This window comes from Oncorhynchus mykiss, chromosome 32 (genome assembly GCF_013265735.2).
Source record: "Oncorhynchus mykiss isolate Arlee chromosome 32, USDA_OmykA_1.1, whole genome shotgun sequence".
NCBI lineage: Eukaryota > Metazoa > Chordata > Actinopteri > Salmoniformes > Salmonidae > Oncorhynchus > Oncorhynchus mykiss.
This window is the reverse complement of record NC_050572.1, coordinates 28,121,559-28,143,280: the sequence shown is the minus strand read 5'-3', so window position 1 is coordinate 28,143,280 and position 21,722 is coordinate 28,121,559. Positions and strand designations below refer to the sequence as shown.

Genomic DNA, 21,722 nt, shown 5'->3' with positions numbered 1-21,722 from the left:
GGGAACAGAGGACATCCTAGAGGACTACAGTATACCTGGGGAACAGAGGACATCCTAGAGGACTACAGTATACCTGGTGAGCAGAGGACATCCTAGAGGACTACAGTATACCTGGTGAGCAGAGGACATCCTAGAGGACTACAGTATACCTGGTGAGCAGAGGACATCCTAGAGGACTACAGTATACCTGGGGAACAGAGGACATCCTAGAGGACTACAGTATACCTGGTGAGCAGAGGACATCCTAGAGGACTACAGCATACCTGGGGAACAGAGGACATCCTAGAGGACTAAAGCATACCTGGTGAGCAGAGGACATCCTAGAGGACTACAGCATACCTGGTGAGCAGAGGACATCCTAGAGGACTGCAGTATACCTGGGGAACAGAGGACATCCTAGAGGACTACAGCATACCTGGTGAGCAGAGGACATCCTAGAGGACTACAGCATACCTGGTGAGCAGAGGACATCCTAGAGGACTACAGTATACCTGGTGAGCAGAGGACATCCTAGAGGACTACAGTATACCTGGTGAGCAGAGGACATCCTAGAGGACTACAGCATACCTGGGGAACAGAGGAGATCCTAGAGGACTACAGTATACCTGGGGAACAGAGGAGATCCTAGAGGACTACAGCATACCTGGTGAGCAGAGGACATCCTAGAGGACTACAGTATACCTGGTGAACAGAGGACATCCTAGAGGACTACAGCATACCTGGTGAGCAGAGGACATCCTAGAGGACTACAGTATACCTGGGGAACAGAGGAGATCCTAGAGGACTACAGTATACCTGGGGAACAGAGGAGATCCTAGAGGACTACAGTATACCTGGTGAGCAGAGGACATCCTAGAGGACTACAGTATACCTGGGGAACAGAGGACATCCTAGAGGACTACAGCATACCTGGTAAACAGAGGAGATCCTAGAGGACTACAGTATACCTGGGGAACAGAGGACATCCTAGAGGACTACAGTATACCTGGTGAGCAGAGGACATCCTAGAGGACTACAGTATACCTGGTGAGCAGAGGACATCCTAGAGGACTACAGTATACCTGGTGAGCAGAGGACATCCTAGAGGACTACAGTATAACTGGGGAACAGAGGACATCCTAGAGGACTACAGCATACCTGGTAAACAGAGGAGATCCTAGAGGACTACAGTATACCTGGGGAACAGAGGACATCCTAGAGGACTACAGTATACCTGGGGAACAGAGGACGTCCTAGAGGACTACAGCATACCTGGTAAACAGAGGACATCCTAGAGGACTACAGTATACCTGGGGAACAGAGGACATCCTAGAGGACTACAGTATACCTGGGGAACAGAGGACATCCTAGAGGACTACAGCATACCTGGTAAACAGAGGACATCCTAGAGGACTACAGTATACCTGGTGAGCAGAGGACAACCTAGAGGACTACAGTATACCTGGTGAGCAGAGGACATCCTAGAAGACTACAGTATACCTGGTGAACAGAGGACATCCTAGAGGACTACAGTATACATGGGGAACAGAGGAGATCCTAGAGGACTACAGCATACCTGGTGAGCAGAGGACATCCTAGAGGACTACAGTATACCTGGGGAACAGAGGACATCCTAGAGGACTACAGCATACCTGGTGAGCAGAGGACATCCTAGAGGACTACAGTATACCTGGTAAACAGAGGACATCCTAGAGGACTACAGCATACCTGGTAAACAGAGGAGATCCTAGAGGACTACAGTATACCTGGGGAACAGAGGACATCCTAGAGGACTACAGTATACCTGGGGAACAGAGGACATCCTAGAGGACTACAGTATACCTGGTGAGCAGAGGACATCCTAGAGGACTACAGTATATCTGGTGAGCAGAGGACATCCTAGAGGACTACAGTATACCTGGGGAACAGAGGACATCCTAGAGGACTACAGCATACCTGGTAAACAGAGGACATCCTAGAGGACTGCAGTATACCTGGGGAACAGAGGACATCCTAGAGGACTACAGTATACCTGGGGAACAGAGGACATCCTAGAGGACTACAGCATACCTGGGGAACAGAGGACATCCTAGAGGACTACAGCATACCTGGTGAGCAGAGGACATCCTAGAGGACTACAGCATACCTGGTGAGCAGAGGACATCCTAGAGGACTGCAGTATACCTGGGGAACAGAGGACATCCTAGAGGACTACAGCATACCTGGTGAGCAGAGGACATCCTAGAGGACTACAGCATACCTGGTGAGCAGAGGACATCCTAGAGGACTACAGTACACCTGGTGAGCAGAGGACATCCTAGAGGACTACAGTATACCTGGTGAGCAGAGGACATCCTAGAGGACTACAGTATACCTGGGGAACAGAGGAGATCCTAGAGGACTACAGTATACCTGGGGAACAGAGGAGATCCTAGAGGACTACAGTATACCTGGTGAGCAGAGGACATCCTAGAGGACTACAGTATACCTGGTGAGCAGAGGACATCCTAGAGGACTACAGTATACCTGGTGAGCAGAGGACATCCTAGAGGACTACAGTATACCTGGGGAACAGAGGAGATCCTAGAGGACTACAGCATACCTGGTAAACAGAGGAGATCCTAGAGGACTACAGTATACCTGGGGAACAGAGGACATCCTAGAGGACTACAGTATACCTGGGGAACAGAGGACATCCTAGAGGACTACAGTATACCTGGTGAGCAGAGGACATCCTAGAGGACTACAGTATACCTGGTGAGCAGAGGACATCCTAGAGGACTACAGTATACCTGGGGAACAGAGGACATCCTAGAGGACTACAGCATACCTGGTAAACAGAGGAGATCCTAGAGGACTACAGTATACCTGGGGAACAGAGGACATCCTAGAGGACTACAGTATACCTGGGGAACAGAGGACATCCTAGAGGACTACAGCATACCTGGTAAACAGAGGAGATCCTAGAGGACTACAGTATACCTGGGGAACAGAGGACATCCTAGAGGACTACAGTATACCTGGGGAACAGAGGACATCCTAGAGGACTACAGCATACCTGGGGAACAGAGGACATCCTAGAGGACTACAGCATACCTGGTAAACAGAGGACATCCTAGAGGACTACAGTATACCTGGTGAGCAGAGGACAACCTAGAGGACTACAGTATACCTGGTGAGCAGAGGACATCCTAGAAGACTACAGTATACCTGGTGAACAGAGGACATCCTAGAGGACTACAGTATACATGGGGAACAGAGGAGATCCTAGAGGACTACAGTATACCTGGGGAACAGAGGAGATCCTAGAGGACTACAGCATACCTGGTGAGCAGAGGACATCCTAGAGGACTACAGTATACCTGGGGAACAGAGGACATCCTAGAAGACTACAGTATACCTGGGGAACAGAGGACATCCTAGAGGACTACAGCATACCTGGTAAACAGAGGAGATCCTAGAGGACTACAGTATACCTGGGGAACAGAGGACATCCTAGAGGACTACAGTATACCTGGGGAACAGAGGACATCCTAGAGGACTACAGTATACCTGGTGAGCAGAGGACATCCTAGAGGACTACAGTATACCTGGTGAGCAGAGGACATCCTAGAGGACTACAGTATACCTGGGGAACAGAGGACATCCTAGAGGACTACAGCATACCTGGTAAACAGAGGAGATCCTAGAGGACTACAGTATACCTGGGGAACAGAGGACATCCTAGAGGACTACAGTATACCTGGGGAACAGAGGACATCCTAGAGGACTACAGCATACCTGGTAAACAGAGGAGATCCTAGAGGACTACAGCATACCTGGTAAACAGAGGACATCCTAGAGGACTACAGTATACATGGGGAACAGAGGAGATCCTAGAGGACTACAGCATACCTGGTGAGCAGAGGACATCCTAGAGGACTACAGTATACCTGGGGAACAGAGGACATCCTAGAGGACTACAGCATACCTGGTGAGCAGAGGACATCCTAGAGGACTACAGTATACCTGGTAAACAGAGGACATCCTAGAGGACTACAGCATACCTGGTAAACAGAGGAGATCCTAGAGGACTACAGTATACCTGGGGAACAGAGGACATCCTAGAGGACTACAGTATACCTGGGGAACAGAGGACATCCTAGAGGACTACAGTATACCTGGTGAGCAGAGGACATCCTAGAGGACTACAGTATACCTGGTGAGCAGAGGACATCCTAGAGGACTACAGTATACCTGGGGAACAGAGGACATCCTAGAGGACTACAGCATACCTGGTAAACAGAGGAGATCCTAGAGGACTACAGTATACCTGGGGAACAGAGGAGATCCTAGAGGACTACAGCATACCTGGTGAGCAGAGGACATCCTAGAGGACTACAGTATACCTGGGGAACAGAGGACATCCTAGAGGACTACAGCATACCTGGTGAGCAGAGGACATCCTAGAGGACTACAGTATACCTGGTGAGCAGAGGACAACCAAGAGGACTACAGTATACCTGGTGAGCAGAGGACATCCTAGAGGACTACAGTATACATGGGGAACAGAGGAGATCCTAGAGGACTACAGTATACCTGGGGAACAGAGGAGATCCTAGAGGACTACAGTATACCTGGTGAGCAGAGGAGATCCTAGAGGACTACAGTATACCTGGGGAACAGAGGAGATCCTAGAGGACTACAGTATACCTGGTGAGCAGAGGAGATCCTAGAGGACTACAGTATACCTGGTGAGCAGAGGAGATCCTAGAGGACTACAGTATACCTGGTGAGCAGAGGAGATCCTAGAGGACTACAGTATACCTGGTGAGCAGAGGAGATCCTAGAGGACTACAGTATACCTGGGGAACAGAGGAGATCCTAGAGGACTACAGTACACCTGGGGAACAGAGGACTACAGTATACCTGGGGAACAGAGGACATCCTAGAGGACTACAGTATACCTGGGGAACAGAGGACATCCTAGAGGACTGCAGTATACCTGGTGAGCAGAGGAGATCCTAGAGGACTACAGTATACCTGGTGAGCAGAGGAGATCATGGAGGACTACAGTATACCTGGTGAGCAGAGGAGATCATAGAGGACTACAGTATACCTGGGGAACAGAGGAGATCCTAGAGGACTACAGTACACCTGGGAAACAGAGGAGATCCTAGAGGACTACAGTATACCTGGGGAACAGAGGAGATCCTAGAGGACTACAGTATACCTGGGGAACAGAGGAGATCCTAGAGGACTACAGCATACCTGGTGATCAGAGGACATCCTAGAGGACTACAGTATACCTGGGGAACAGAGGACATCCTAGAGGACTACAGCATACCTGGTGAGCAGAGGACATCCTAGAGGACTACAGTATACCTGGTAAACAGAGGACATCCTAGAGGACTACAGTATACCTGGTGAGCAGAGGACAACCTAGAGGACTACAGTATACCTGGTGAGCAGAGGACATCCTAGAAGACTACAGTATACCTGGTGAACAGAGGACATCCTAGAGGACTACAGTATACATGGGGAACAGAGGAGATCCTAGAGGACTACAGTATACCTGGGGAACAGAGGAGATCATAGAGGACTACAGTATACCTGGTGAGCAGAGGAGATCCTAGAGGACTACAGTATACCTGGGGAACAGAGGAGATCCTAGAGGACTACAGTACACCTGGGGAACAGAGGACTACAGTATACCTGGGGAACAGAGGACATCCTAGAGGACTACAGTATACCTGGGGAACAGAGGACATCCTAGAGGACTGCAGTATACCTGGTGAACAGAGGACATCCTAGAGGACTACAGTATACCTGGGGAACAGAGGACATCCTAGAGGACTACAGCATACCTGGGGAACAGAGGACATCCTAGAGGACTACAGCATACCTGGTGAACAGAGGACATCCTAGAGGACTGCAGTATACCTGGTGAACAGAGGACATCCTAGAGGACTGCAGTATACCTGGTGAACAGAGGACATCCTAGAGGACTGCAGTATACCTGGTGAACAGAGGACATCCTAGAGGACTACAGTGTTTGATGTTTATTAAAAGCTATTGTTTATTAATGTTCTGTAAAGCTAGTGTTTGGTGTTTATTAATGCTCTGTAAAGCTAGTGTTTGGTGTGTATTAATGCTCTGTAAAGCCAGGCTAATGATTGGTTTGTCAGAGGTGTAGAATGTTCCCATTTATAAACTAGTCTTTGTGTCATCTGTACTAGTCTGTACCAGTCTTTATTATCACATGTCAACAACACTGCATCACACAATAAGCACTGTTCCTAGATTTGAACTGAAAAAAAGGGCTTAAAAATAGTGGCTCAAATGGAGACTGTTTTCTACTTTGTGTTTTTCATTGTGCTCTGTGCTGCCCAGTTGGCTACATTCACCTTGCTGGTGAAAACATACATTCAGTACTAAACTTACTACAAGATGTTTGAGATCAAAGCACATGGTGAGGCCTAATGACTGATCATAAAACTCTTTAGATTCCTGCTTTTATTGGACTTAGTAAAAACCCAGTAGGACTTGAAAGGAGGCTCTTTTTCACAGGTCCAGTTAACAAGAGGAGAGAAATGTAGGGAATAGGGTGCCATTTGGGATTCAGCCCACCCTATAGAGAGGATGGAGGATTAGGACTAGCTGACAGACAGCCAAGGCTAAAGTAGCTAGAGTAGCTACAGACACTGAGTTAAGTTAAACCTGTCCAGAGATATCTCCATATCCATCAGGCGCCACATTCCTGTCTGGTGAAACTCCACCGAGCCAGCCTGCAGTCTGACCGGACCGTGGGTGGAAGGCCTTCTCGGCCCTCTTACACACAGAGGAATGTAGGCACTTTACTTTTCACCCCTAACCCCTGACCTGTACTGGGATGGGAGAGCCACGTCAGGTGACTGGCCAGCATCCCACGGCTTCGTTGAGGCTGTTATTTTTTTTGTACCGTAGCACTTCATTCACTGTGACTCCATCTGAAATGGCACCCTATTCCCTACATAGTTCACTACTTTTGACCAGAGCCTATGGGGATGCCAATTCAGATGCCTCCCAGTTTGTTTTCAGACTAGTTCTCATGAGGAAGATGTTCAAGTTTATTGGGTTCATGTCATTGTTTTCAGTTCCATGCCCAACTATTCAGCTGTGTTCTCTTCACTCAGCATTAGTACCATTATTACATGTTTTGTGGCGCATCAGTCAACATCGAGCTGAAGTTTGACTCTAGAAGCATTCAGACTTTTTCTAAATTCCTTTGACCCCCGACGCTCTAGAAGCCACATCATCCTGCTCTGATCATTCGATTTCATCCAACAGTGCTGCAGCTCTCACATTACTGGGCTAATTCTCCTTCCATCTTACCCTCCCAAGTATTTGGGTTTGAATGAATTGTCTTTCCATTCTAGTCAGCAGTCTGTTCCTCCGTCCTGGAACTTGGTGAGACGCCACCCTTTTCTGCTCTCGCTCTCTCTCGTGTGTTTCTTAGAATGTTCATAAACTCTTTCTTGACCCTCAACGTTCTGTTAGTTCGAAAAGGACATTGGGAGTCAGTTAGTTCTGATGTCTGGTAACGACTGGCGAGCCTTTGATCAATGAGTTTACGTTTGCTTTCCCATCATGCCTCAGTGCAGCGGGATTATTCTTGTCAGGAGTTGTTACGGCAGCCTGCGTGACTGGGCACGTTGGGCAGATGAAACACAGACTGAGACCACAAGCCCAGCATCCTCTGCCTGTCTCTCTCCATGCCAGTCAGACAGTACTGGGCCTAGTCAAGGGGAAGGAATTCTGTTTTGATCCACTCTTGGCACAACAGGCAGTCCCTGGTCTGGTCAGGTGTTGTCTGGTCCAAACTGGCCTCTACCACGGCATGCAGTCCTGGGATGGAAACTCCAGCCGGCTGGTTGTGGGGCCAGCCAGCCAGGAGGCAAGCTGACAGAATACCGTCCTCCGATAAATCCTGGTTCTAGTGCCAGGACTCGGATCCCAATAGATCTGCTGCCAACTTCTCTTGTTATTAGGAATAGGTCTCTCTTTTTAGGAATATTGGATCCTGGGGCGGTCTGGGTCAAGGGGTTTCCTTACCGGGGGAATGTAGTTCCATCAGAGCGTGTCGCATGAGGTATGCCTGGGACACAGGCCTGCCCAGGGGCGAGGTGTGCCAATAATTTTGGGACGGAAGGGACATGTTGGTAGACCAGTCCACCATGGTAATGAGATGGCTCAGTGCAGCCTCAATGTGTTTCCCATCAGCAGACTTGCACTTGTGGCATACATTCCTCCCCATAATAAAATCCTGTCTGGCTTCAATCTAAATGATCAAGCTCCCTGCTACCTCGATCCACAACTAAGAATAACTTCTGCACCATACTTTGATATTCAGAAGCTTTGGGAAGCATTCATAAATACAACCGTTGAAAGCAGCAGTGAAACAGGAACAGGTGTCTACAGGTATTTTTCAGCCTCTCTCTGACTGGTTGTGCAGGGCTGGGGCTGGCAGTGTGGGTTCTATGTGAAAATCAACATTAGAGCTGGCCAGACTGGCTTCTGTGGTTCCGTACCTTCGATAGCTGTGGCCATCTGTATCTGTAGCACGGAGTGCAGCAGTTTGCTTTCAGAACAGCCTTATTAAAACGGTGTGTTGTGTCCTGTCATTAGATTCCTTCTTTAGTGGGGAAAGTCATTAGTCAACAGTCTGCATGGGAGTTATGGTTCAGTACAGTAGTGCATAAAACACTCCCACTGCGGTGCTGCTACACATTCCTACTGAAACTATTAGCACAGAGAGCATTGGCCCCAAAAAAATCTTTAGCAAAGGAAGTGGCACACTTTTCCAGCAGATCGAACACATCCATACCATGTGACTATATGGTTATCCCACATCCATATGCTATATTGTTACACGCACACGCTCACATACACCCATACACCGAGTTCCCAGGCAGGTGTCCACCCCAGTAGGAACTATGACTCGTGACCCATTGTGCCATGGAAGTGGCAAGTGTGTGTGTCGTCCCATCCCCCCTAGTAGGACCTCTAGTTCCTGTAGCACGGTGCTTCACACTGTACAGACATACTTCATCCCTGGCTGTGGCTCAACACACAACAGACATGTCCTGAGAGGAAGGTCGCAGGATGAGTTTATTATGCCTGAGCAGTCCTCTCACTATCATACTGTATCCATCTCTCTGTTTGTCTCTTCCTGTCTTTGTGAATGCATGGTCTGAGAAAAGTGGTGACCTATTTCGGCTTGGGCGGTATCCAGATTGTCATACAGTTTTTCTGCCATACTGGGATTTCTGGTATTACCGTTTAGCCCACAAGGGGTGCTAAAACGCAACAGCAAAAAACATTGGCCCTATATTACCAGAATGCTAACAAAATGTAGTACAAGTAATAGCGAAATCACATTATTAGCTATATGCTAACGAGCGAAAACTAAATGGAAATCCAGCTTGTTAAGTTAAGTTATTGAAGCGTAGCTTATAGCTAACCAAATGTAATTTTCGGTGGGTGTGGACATTTTAAAAGCTAAAGTGAATGAGAGATCGTTCATTTGCACAAAGTTGTGATGCATGCTTTTCTGAAGGAAGGAGCAGAGGGGAGAACGGAGGAAGGGGGAAAAAATGCTAGTAGGAAGTACAAGGAAAATATGATAGCTGTACAGAACTCATCCAGAGCTCTTTGACTGCGCCAACATGTCAGAAGGTCATTTATAAGATGTCTCATACCAAACCTTAAGTAGTGAATTGCTTACAAGTGTAAATTCATCACCTCGTGCGCTGCACAACAGCGCACACTTTCTCCCGTTGTGCTATTTACAAACAAACACGTGACTGGCGCAACTGTTCTTGAACTACTGTAAGCTTCCTAATGTAAGACAATGTGACGGGTGAAATGATCTCTGAATGTATTGCACAAGTTGACTGCAGGTATTAACTTAAAAAGCATCTATAAATATTCACATTTATTGAAAAACTTCAAATAGTTTCGACGGTATTGAAAAACCAAATACCCCGGTATACAGCCTTGACATATTGGGTTGGTTTAAATACATGTTTATTTAAAAAATCATTTTGCATTATCACACTTGCTTGCAGACTGTGTTGTGGACAACTGAAGATCAGAATGATTTGGTATTCCAGCTGTAATCACATCCTGGTGTTTGGTTTGTTTACAATTGTTCCTCCTATGGCTCTGTGTTCCACCCCACTGACTGCAGAGCCACACCAGACCAGCACCAATCAGGCTTTCTCAATTGCGCAGAGTGCAACAGGTTCAGCTACAAGTTCAGCCCAGTTAAATCTTTGTTCTGGAGTGGAAGGAAAGGATTTCACCGTAAACAAACGGAGGGGTTTTAATGAGAAACTTCCCATTGTACTCAACTCCTTGTGTGGGTGTTTCTTTAGAGTGGGACTGGTAAACTTGTTTTACCCAGGGGTAGAGTTAGAGGAGTTTGAACTAAGGCCTGTTTATGTGTATGGTAATGAGAGCTGCATAAATGTCTTGCTGCAAATAAAATCTTATGTATGATGTGTTCTTTCAAAGGCAACATCTGCTCACCATTTGAGGCTCATATGCTTCCAGTTAAATGTAGTGTTCCTGAGAGCTAAGCAGTTCTGTTCAGTGTTTCAGACAAGGTTCTGAGCAGTTTTCTCCTGTCTTCCAGGGGAGGTCTTAATGGGTTCTATATGTTCTGTGTTTTTAGAGGAGATTCTAAGCAGTTCTGTTTCTCCTGTTCTGTGTTTCAGTTTTTAGCAGTTCTGTTCTGTGTTTCAGAAAAGGTTCTAACCAGTTCTATTTCTCATGTTATGTGTTTCAGAGGAGGTCGACTACAGCAGCTACGGGACCCACTCTCTGACCCGGAAGAAGAAGGCTGTGGTGGCGCTGAGGAACGACGTCAACAGGAAGCGACCTCACATCCGCATCGGAATGCCGCAGGACTTCCGGCCAGTCTCCTCCATCATCGATGTGGACATCTTGCCGGAGTCCCACCGCCGCGTTCGTCTCTACCGTCACGGCTCTGACAAACCCCTGGGGTTCTACATCCGGGACGGGACCAGCGTACGGGTGACGCCCCATGGCCTGGAGAAGGTTCCTGGGATCTTCATCTCCCGCATGGTGCCTGGAGGCCTGGCTGAGAGCACAGGCCTGCTAGCTGTTAATGACGAGGTCCTGGAGGTCAACGGCATCGAGGTTACTGGGAAGACACTGGACCAGGTGACTGACATGATGATTGCCAACAGCCACAACCTGATTGTCACAGTGAAGCCGGTGAACCAGCGGAACAACGTGGTGCGAGCCAGCCGGATCTCCGGCAGCTCCGGTCAGTCATCAGACAGCAGCGGTTCCACTGGCTACCCCAGCCTGTCCACCACAGCCATGGCGACCGGTGCCCACGGCTACGCCGACGAGCTGGAGAGCGACGAGGAGTCAGACATCGTCATCGAGAGCAGCCTGAAGCGGCCGTCGCGGCGCTCCAACACATCAGTGGTGTCTGTGGCATCAACATCACGCTCCCACACCCAAGCCCCTCCCCCGGCACCCGTGGAACACCCCAGCCCCCCTACCCGACCTCTCTCTGTGGTTTCCACCGCCTCCTTCCACTCCCAGCCCAGCCTCAATGGCCTCTCCCACATGCTGCACAGGGACCTGAACCTCCAGCACCCCCAGTACCAGCCCCACACCCTCCAGCACCACCATTCCCAGCACCACAGCAGCAACCCAGCCCTCCGGGAGAGCAACGGCAGCCTGCACAAAATCCTCAGCACCATGAGGACGGACCCTCGACACAGCCTGGCCCTGCCCCGGGGAGGGGTGGAAGAGGACGGCACCGTCATCACCCTATAATACACACACCTTCACTTTTATAACGCAGACACACACACTTGGATGTGAGCTGGAGCATCCCCTATCCAGTCCACCATGAGAATGAACGTTGTTCCTCAAACCTTCTACTAATTTTGTTCGTTTTTCTAAGACAAATAATCCAGGAAACAAGGAGAGTTTATTATGTATTGTTTGTTTGAAAGTTTTCTATGTCTTGTAAATGTCTTGATGGGATTCACCTGCTATTCTTTAGTGACCACTTTTAATCTGAACCGCCATCATTTTGGGACCAACCCTGAGCTTTTGTTTTTAAGAACAATTATATGTCTGTAAAATGCTGCCTGTCTGTACTGATTCTCTCTGTATTTTAACTGGAGATTCTCATCAATCATCTGTATCTATTCCAATAAATTATTCTAAGCTTTAATGAGAAGTGTTGGATCATCACATGTACTAAAACTCTTACTTCCATTACCAGCAGTCATTTATACCTGGTACGTTTTAAACCGCTATCAATGAATACTTCCTACACTGAATATGGGCCTAGTCTATATCCTGTTTCCTCTTCTCCACCAGTTCTGTTTGTGAAGCTCCTAAAATGGACTCCAGGAAGTCAACGTGCTCTTTGGGAAAAAATACTCTTATCTTTACTGTTTACTCAAAACACCTCGGCTCAGCTGTGAGCCCTGTTAGTTACAGCAGGCAGGGGGATGTGAACCCTGTTACAACAGGGAGGGGCATGTGAACCCTGTTACACCAGGCAGGACTGCTGGAGTGTGAAGATGATAACACCTGAATTTGCGTCTGCTTAACCTCACTCATTCACTTTCCTACACTATTGGGCACACACATTGAGATCCATATTAGGATCCTGTGGTACTTTCATTTACAAGCACAATCTATCCATCCATCCATGATATGGTAAACTTTGAAGTATATGGGTTATGTGGGACACTAAACCATCCATCTGTGGTTTGATATTTGTATGGGATTTTTCTCACCATTATTCACATTGTAGTTCAAAGCTTTTAAGCTGTCAAGGTTTGCACATGTTTTGTTGTTAAACAGTCTTGTTGTTTCAACTCTTTAAATTGCCATGTTAGTACTCCCAGGTTTAACATAGGATTATAACCCTATTTTGGTTCACAAACATGTCCTTTTTGTTGCTCTTTCCTTTTCCTCTCACCAAAGGCTGCTCCGGTTACTTTGACAATGTGGTGTTCTGACCATATTGAGGTTATTCCCTGCATTTCTTCACTGTGGACAGTCAGTTTAACCCTGTTGAGTAGTGCTATAATGTATTGGTCACTGCCCCCTCCTGGTAGTACCATCGACTCAGTGTGGGCCCACATATTCACACCTAAGAAATATTACAGGTTTTATATTTATTACAGAAACGTCTAGATTTTTTCTGGAATAATGTCTATTGTTTTTTTACTGTCTTTTTAATGTACATAAGGATTTTATAATAGTTTTTTACAAGGGAAAACAATGACCTATGAACAAGTGATTCCATTAGGTATAATGGTACGAGGATAATTATGATTGGGACTATATCTGCATATCATGTAAACTGGACTGTTTTTATTCTATGTTATGATGATGTACAGATATTTCAATACATTCTCCACACATACATTGGAGAAAAGGTTTGTAAAACACTTGGTGCCTTTTTTTAAAATTCATTTTTAGCCCAGATATGTACTGAGCACTCAAATGTAAACAATAGTTGAATGGATATTAGGGCTTGATCTGTAATTGCTCAATCATTATTTAGTAGGCCTAGTTGCTCTTTCAATGTAGTAAACTAAGTATAACTTCAACTAATTCCCACAATTGAAATTCAAACCCTTTATGCAATTAATTTGAAATGTATTGTGAATATTGTGTTCATATTATTTTCTTACTGTTTTTACATTTTTTGGGAGAGAATTTTTGGAAATAAAGGTTTTAACTGTACTTGCTTTCCTGTTATTCATATTGTAGAACATTGTTGCAGTTGACTGATATAGAAAGAAAATTAATGTTTCCTGTGTGATTAAATGTTTCTAATGGAGATTTTGAGTTATCAGACTGAGTTCAGCGTTCAATTTGAGGGAGAACGGCCCTGATTTTAAAATTGCGCCTTTTCGCGTAGTTCTACTTGACCCTTGTGAGCCGCCATCCACAGTTTCAACTACGTGTTTTAATCATCTGACTATCATAACACTGTAGCAGAAAGCGACATCAGGAAACTGGGCAGAGATGGAGCCTAGGATGGAAAATAGGGTAGGTTTTCTCTCCCCGCTGGAGGAGTCCAGTGCCGAGGTGAGTCGGGACAGTGGCTTCGTGTCGCAGAGTGCGAGCAGTTTATCCATGTTGAGCGAGGCCCTAAGCAGTGGCACCGTGTCGCAGAGCCCCAGCTTCGGCGCAGCAGTCTCGCAAAGTGCGAGCTTCAACTCCGCGGAGCCCGACCCAGACCACAACCAGGAGGATGAGATCCTGAGACACACTGCTCACAGTTACTCCTCTTACATCAGAGCTACTGCTGGAGATGAGGTTAGAATTGATCAACCTTTCCGATCGCGGTGAAATACAGCATCCTATCTATGCTGAGGTGCAATATAGCAACATGCTAGCTATAACTGGATACGCGTGAACCAAGTTAAACGTCACTTGACTGTGGTTATAACCATGTCCTTTCCATACCCCAGATCCTGTGTTTGGAGAAAAGTCTGGAGGAAATGCTGACTAGGGTGGATGAATTTGTAGGAATGCTTGACATGGTACGTGTTAAGAGATGTGCAGTATTTCTGTTAAATGTATTTGAAGTACGCATTTCAATTAATTCTGTGCATTTTGTCATTTGTATTACACTGGGCTGAACTACATGCAAATTGATTTTTTAAGAAGATACTTTCGAGAGCTGTAATTTGTATTTTCAAAATACAATAATACTTTTCTAGGTATCCATTTTTTTTTTTTTTATAGCGGTTCACAATTGTGTGGCTCCTTCTCACCCTGCATTGGTGTCTGACGGCACTATGGTGTGATAAGAGCATCTGCTAAATTAACGAAATATAATTGTAGATATAAAAATGTACAGTTGCAAAGCATGCTGATTATTATTCTAATGAATATCCAGTGTGCTTTGCAGTTCATTTTGGTATGTTCATTTTCATATTTCCCTTTAGAATTTAGCAGACACTCTTATCCAGAGTGACTTAGTCAGTGCATTCAACTAAGGGAGATAAATAACATATCACAGTTATAGCAAGTAAAAAGTTACAGGCATTTCGCTACACTCGCAATAACATCTAACCATGTGTATGTGACCAATTAAAATTGATTGAATGTTTCTGTAACCATTACTGGGAATGTTGTTGCTGTTCGGGGCCAGCTACTTGCAAATGTATTTCTGTATTTTAAAATACAAAATACATACATTTGAATTAAATACATTTCAAATTACAAGTATTTTGTCGTTTATTTTGACACATTGATCTTTATGGTATTTTGTAATTGTATTTGGTCATTTTTGCCTAACCCTGTATGTGCTGTTCATGTCCTCGTCTGTGAAAGTGGGTGAGAAATTAATAACTTTTCTTCCTCTGGTTATAGATCCGCAACGACACATCACAGATTGTCAACGAGAACTTACCTCAAATACATAGACAATCAGAAGAGATGAGACAAATATACAGAAAGATTGACAAGTTGGATGTAAGTGTGATTTAATTCATGTAATTGATAATGACCAGGATGTTTTCATTGACATGACATGATCTTTGTGCCAAATGGCACCCTATGTACTATGTTTGGGACACTGATATGGTAGTACTGTATCTGACCCTATTCCCTGGTGTTGTGTCTAGGCATTTGTGAAAATTGTAGGTGCCAATGTGAATGTCATGGAGGAACAGGTCACTCAGGCAGAGAGGGAACAAGGAACCCTGCCGGGCGCCTTCAGAAAGATGTTCCGCACCATGAATGTCCCAGGCTTTCTAAATGTGAGGATTTAATCAACCAATCAATCTGCATCTCAGTCAACAATTAAGGCATTTTCTATTTGAAGTGTGAAATCTGTATTCCTATACTTAATCACCATCTCCCCTGAACACAGGAGGCTGCTGAGGGGAGGGCGGCTCATAATAATGTCTGAAACTGAGTGAATGGAATGGCATCAAACAGATGGAAACTATGTTTTTGATACCATTCCACTATTCCGTTCCAGCCATTATCACGAACCCGTCCTCCCAAATTAAGGTGCTACCAACCTCCTTTGCCCCTGAACCAGTATCTGTGCGTTAGAGACCTGGATATTCAGCTTGTGGGATATACGCTGCACCAGCTAGATAGAACAGCACACTAAGACGAGGGGGGGGAAGTCTGTGCATATTTGTAAACACCAGCTGGTGCACGATATCTAAGAAAGTCTCTAGATTTTGCTTGCCTGAAGAAGAGTATCTCATGATAAGCTGTAGACCACACTATTTGCCAAGAGAGTTTTCATCTATATTTGTCGTGGCTGTTTATTTACCTCCACAGACGGATGCTGGCACTAAGACTGCACTCAGTCAGCTATATAAGGAAATAAGCAAACAGGAAACCACTCACCCAGAGGCGGTGCGCCTAGTGGCCGGGGACTTTAATGCAGGGAAACATAAATCAGCTTTACCTAATTTCTATCAGCATGTTAAATGCGCAACCAGAAGGGAAACAAATCTAGATCCCATGTACTCCACACACAGAGACGCATACAAAGCTCTCCCTCACCCTCCATTTGGCAAATCTGACCACAATTATATCCTCCTGATTCCTGCTTACAAACACAAAATAAAACAGGAAGCACCAGTGACTCGGTCTATAAAAAAGTGGTCAGATGAAGCAGATGCTAAACTGCAGGACTGTTTTGCTAGCACAGACTGGATTATGTTCCGGGATTCTGCCAATGGCATTGAGGAGTACACCACATCAGTCACTGGCTTTATCAATAAGTGCATCAAGGACGTCGTCCCCACAGTGACTGTACGTACATACCCCAACCAGAAACCATGGATTACAGGCAACATTTGCACTGAGCTAAAGGGTAGAGCCGCCGCTTTCAGGGTGCGGGACTCTAACCCGGAAGCTTATAAGAAATCCTGTTATGCCCTCCAACAAACCATCAAACAGGCAAAGCGCCAATACAGGACTAAGATTGAATCGTACTACACCGGCTCCAACACTCGTCTTGTGTGGCAGGGCCTGCAAACTATTCCAGACTACAAAGGAAAGCACAGCCGCGAGCTGCCCAGTGACACGAGCTTACCAGACGAGCTAAATCACTTCGAGGCAAGCAACACTGAGGCATGCATGAGAGCATTAGCTGTTCCGGACGACTGTGTGATCACGCTCTCCGTAGCCGATGTGAGTAAATCCTTTACACATGTCAACATTCACAAGGCCGGGGGGCCAGACAGATCATGCTCTGTGCATGTGCTGACCAACTGGCAGGTGTCTTCACTGACATTTTCAACATGTTCCTGATTGTCTGTAATACCAACATGTTTCAAGCAGACATAGTCCCTGTTCCCAAAAACACTAAGGTAATCTGCCTTCACGTCCGTAGTCATGAAGTGCTTTGAAGGGCTGGTAATGGCTCACATTAACACCATTATCCCAGAAACCCTAGACCCACTCCAATTTGCATACCACCCAAACAGATCCACAGATGATGCAATCTCTATTGCACTCCACACTGCCCTTTCCCACCTTTCCCCTTTCCCCGTAGAAACACCTACGTGAGAATGCTATTCATTGACTACAGCTCAGCGTTCAACACCATAAGCTAAGGATCCTGGGACTAAACACCTCCCTCTGCAACTGGATCCTGGACTTCCTGACGGGCCGCCCCCAGGTGGTGAGGGTAGGTAGCAACACATCAGCCACGCTGATCCTCAACACTGGAGCCCTTCAGGGGTGCGTGCTCAGTCCCCTCCTGTACTCCCTGTTCACCCACGACTGCGTGGCCAGGCACGACTCCAACACCGTCACTGTCATTAAATCAATTGACACAACAGATGACACAACCGTGGTAGGCCTGATCACCGACAACGACGAGACAACCTATATGGAAGAGGTCAGAGACCTGGCCGTGTGGTGCCAGAATAATATCCCTCAACGTAATCAAGACAAAGGAGATGATTGTGGACTAAAGGAAAAGGAGGACCGAGCACGCCCCCATTCTCATCGACGGGGCTGTAGTAGAGCAGGTTGAGAGCTTCAAATTCCTTGGTGTCCACATCACCAACAAACTAGAATGGTCCAAACACACCAAGACAGTCGTGATGAGTGCACGACAAGGCCTATTCCACCTCAGGACACTAAAAAATATTTGTCAAGGGTCCTCAGATCCTCAAAAGGTTCTACAGCTGCAACATCGAGAGCATCCTGATTGGTTGCATCAGTGCCTGGTACGGCAACTGTTCGGCCTCCGACCACAAGGCACTACAGAGGGTAGTGCGTACGGCCCAGTACATCACTGGGGCTAAGCTGCCTGCCATCCAGGACCTCTACACCAGGTGGTGTCAGAGGAAGGCCCTAAATATTGTCAAAGACCCCAGCCACCCCAGTCATAGACTGTTCTCTCTGCTACCACATGGCAAGTGGTACCGGAGCGCCAAGTTTAGGACCAAAAGGCTTCTCAACAGCTTTTACCCCCAAGCCATAAGACTCCTGAACTGGTAATGAAATGGCTACCCAGACTATTTGTATTGTCCACCACCCCCCCACCCCCTTTTTATGCTGCTGCTACTCTCTGTTTATCATCTATGCATAGTCACTTTAACTATATACTCATATACATAAACTCAGCAAAAAAAGAAACGTCCTCTCATTGTCAACTGCGTTTATTTTCATCAAACTTAACGTGTAAATATTTGTATGAACATAAAAAGATTCAACAACTGAGACATAAACTGAACAAGTTCCACAGACATGTGACTAACATAAATTGAATAATGTGTCCCTGAACAAAGGGGGGGGGGTTCAAATCAAAAGTAACAGTCAGTATCTGGTATGGCCACCAGCTGCATTAAGTACTGCAGTGCATCTCCTCCTCATGGACTGCACCAGATTTGCCAGTTCTTGCTGTGAGATGTTACCCCACTCTTCCACCAAGGCACCTGCAAGTTCACTGACATTTCTGGGGGGAATGGCCCTAGCCCTCACCCTCCAATCCAACAGGTCCCAGACGTGCTCAATGAGATTGCAGAACACTGACATTCCTGTCCTGCAGGAAATCATTTACAGAACAAGCAGTATGGCTGGTGGCATTGTCATGCTGGAGAGTCATGTCAGGATGTGCCTGCAGGATGGGTACCACATGAGAGAGGAGGATGTCTGCCCTGTAACGCACAGCGTTGAGATTGCCTGCAATGACAACAAGCTCAGTCTGATGATGGTGTGACACACCGCCCCAGAACATGACGGACCCTCCACCTCCAAATCGATCCTGCTCCAGAGTACAGGCCTCGGTGTAACGCTCATTCCTTTAACAATAAACGCGAATCCGACGATTACCCCTGGTGAGACAAAACCGCGACTCGTCAGTGAAGAGCTTTTTTTACAGTCATGTCTAGTCCACCTACGGTGGGTTTGTGCCCATAGGCGTCGTTGTTGCCGGTGATGTCTGGGCAAGACCGGCCTGACAACAGGCCTACAAGCCCTCAGTACAGCCTCTCTCAGCCTATTGCGGACAGTCTGAGCACTGATTGTGTGTTCCTGGTGTAACTCGGGTAGTTGTTGTTGCCATCCTGTACCTGTCCCGCAGGTGTGATGTTCGGATGTACCGATCCTGTGCAGGTGTTGTTACACGTGGTCTGCCACTGTGAGGACGATCAGCTGTCTGTCTTGTCTCCCTGTAGAGCTGTCTTAGGCGTCTCACAGTACAGACATTGCAATTTATTGCCCTGGCCACATCTGCAGTCCTCGTGCCTCTTTGCAGCATGCCTAAGGCACGTTCACGCAGATGAGCAGGGACCCTGGGCATCTTTCTTTTGGTGTTTTTCAGAGTCAGCTGAAAGGCCGCTTTAGTGTGCTAAGTTTTCATAACTGTGACCTTAATTGCCTACCGTCTGTAAGCTGTCAGTGTCTTAACGTCCATTCCACAGGTGCATGTTCATTAATTGTTTATGGTTCATTGAACAAGCTTGGGAAACAGTGTTTAAACACTTTTCAATGAAGATCTGTGAAGATATTTGGATTTTTACGGATTATCTTTGAAAGACAGGGTCCTGGTTTTCTTTTTTTGCTGAGCACATTGGCTACCCCGGACTATCTGCATTGTGTCCCACCACCCTCCAATTTCTCTTTTACACTGTTGCTACTCTGTTTTTCATATATGCATAGTCACTTTAACTATGTCTATATGAACGTATTGCCTCTATTAGCCCGACTAACCGGTGCCTGTATATAGCCTCACTACTGTACATAGCCAAGCTACTGTTATTTTGTCTTTTTACATTTTTTATTTCTTTACTTATCTATTGTTCACCTAATACTTATTTTTTTACTTAAAAATTGCATTATTGGCTAGGGCCTGTAAGTAAGGTCTACACCTGTTGTTATCGTCGCACGTGACAAATAAAATTTGATTTGAAGGTGCCGAAGAGGTATTTTTTTCGATTGCTTGTCATTAAAAAAAAATACCGTCCGTAACTTTAGTACATGGAATTGGTTGCTCAGCTAATCTCCATATATGGTGATCAACGGACGTATTTTGACATTATAATGCTTGCAGAGCTTGTGAATGTGAGTTTGTAATGCCCAGAAGGCTCTGGTTCAGAGGTCTCTAACACACAGATACTCGTTCATATCTCCCTATTATCATCTGCTATTCATGATTTATTTTATATTTAATTGCTTTAGTAATGTTTTTTTTGTATTAAATGGTAGGTCTCCTGGCCTATACATTGCTCTCAGTGGATATAAATTATGAACCATATTATTTATCTCTGCAGAAACCAGCCAGCCCCAGAAGGCATCAGCAGCATGATCAGGAGCTTCCCCCAGTGTTCAAAACAGATGATTATTTCACCCAACACCCAGGACACTGAAAGTTTGTCTAAAATTACACCCTATTCCTTTATAGTATTGACCAGGTCCCACAGGGCTCTTGTCAACAAGGGTGCCATTTAGAAGGTAACTTGAAACAGGCCTGCAGCTCCCACACATCACACATGCAATGGTCAGCCTAACTCCTTCTCTAGGCCAGGGGACTTCAGTCTTCATGGCTGTCTGAACTGGACCAGAGCCATAGATTGCGATGGATATGGCTCTGGACCTGACTATCGGGACAATAATTATAATGTGCTCTGGACTGGAGGATCTGAGGTGCAACAATTTCAACTAGCAATATAGTGTTGGCTCTGTCTCTTTCTCTCTCACAAGTGGCTGTGAAGATGCTGAAGAAATCAGACTCTTATTGGACACGTGAAATAGGAAAATTATGTTATTGATCTAAAGACTTATTTTTTAAGACAGTTTTTCAAGTTCCTCCAAGTGTTCCCCTTTTCTGATCTTGTGGTCACATGTTGAATTGAATTACTGTCAAAATTATATTAATCATCACACTTGTACTCTCACCAACAGTATGATTTGGAGTATATGATGTTCAAGCTTGGCTAAACATTAACATGATATGGTAGTTTTAGTGACATTCTGTCTGTAGACATCTTTTAGAATGCTATTGTTTCCTGTTTGTATGGCCTAATGCTGGAGTGGAATTGGCTATTTGTAATTCTCCACACTGCACCAAGCAACATTTATTTGTTTAACATACTCTTTTGTGATAATTGTATATTATTTTTTACTTTTGTCACTAATGATCATCATACCAAATAATTACAAATAAAGTGGTTTCTTTCTTCTTGATTGACTTTCAGTAAACCCTCATCTGGAAAGAT

General features: G+C 45.9%; 2 protein-coding genes across 2 annotated transcripts in view; both read left to right on the top strand.

Moving 5' to 3' along the window:
* LOC110488209 (partitioning defective 6 homolog gamma) overlaps positions 1 to 13,755 on the top strand; it is a 41,300-nt gene extending 27,545 nt beyond the window's left edge. The window contains exon 3 of the mRNA XM_021560325.2: positions 10,790 to 13,755. Coding sequence (XP_021416000.1) covers positions 10,790 to 11,817 — 1,028 coding nt within the window. The 3' untranslated portion in view covers positions 11,818 to 13,755. The remainder of the gene's footprint in view (positions 1 to 10,789) is intronic.
* A 192-nt stretch (positions 13,756 to 13,947) lies between these two features.
* Positions 13,948 to 21,690, top strand: bloc1s4 (biogenesis of lysosomal organelles complex-1, subunit 4, cappuccino). Its single transcript, XM_021560324.2, has 5 exons — positions 13,948 to 14,334; positions 14,490 to 14,561; positions 15,397 to 15,498; positions 15,651 to 15,785; positions 20,778 to 21,690. Exons 1-5 carry the CDS (start codon positions 14,041 to 14,043, stop codon positions 20,871 to 20,873), a joined length of 699 nt encoding a protein of 232 aa, XP_021415999.1. The 5' UTR covers positions 13,948 to 14,040; the 3' UTR covers positions 20,874 to 21,690.
* The last annotated feature ends 32 nt before the right edge of the window (positions 21,691 to 21,722 follow it).

What these genes read in the sequence shown, in the direction of transcription:
- bloc1s4 (XM_021560324.2), top strand. Translation starts at nt 14,041, where the DNA reads ATGGAGCCTAGGATGGAAAATAGGGTAGGTTTTCTCTCCCCGCTGGAG. An exon ending in TTGTAGGAATGCTTGACATG is followed by an intron (nt 14,562 to 15,396) that starts GTACGTGTTAAG and finishes CTCTGGTTATAG; the next exon opens with ATCCGCAACGACACATCACA. An exon ending in GAAAGATTGACAAGTTGGAT is followed by an intron (nt 15,499 to 15,650) that starts GTAAGTGTGATT and finishes TGTTGTGTCTAG; the next exon opens with GCATTTGTGAAAATTGTAGG.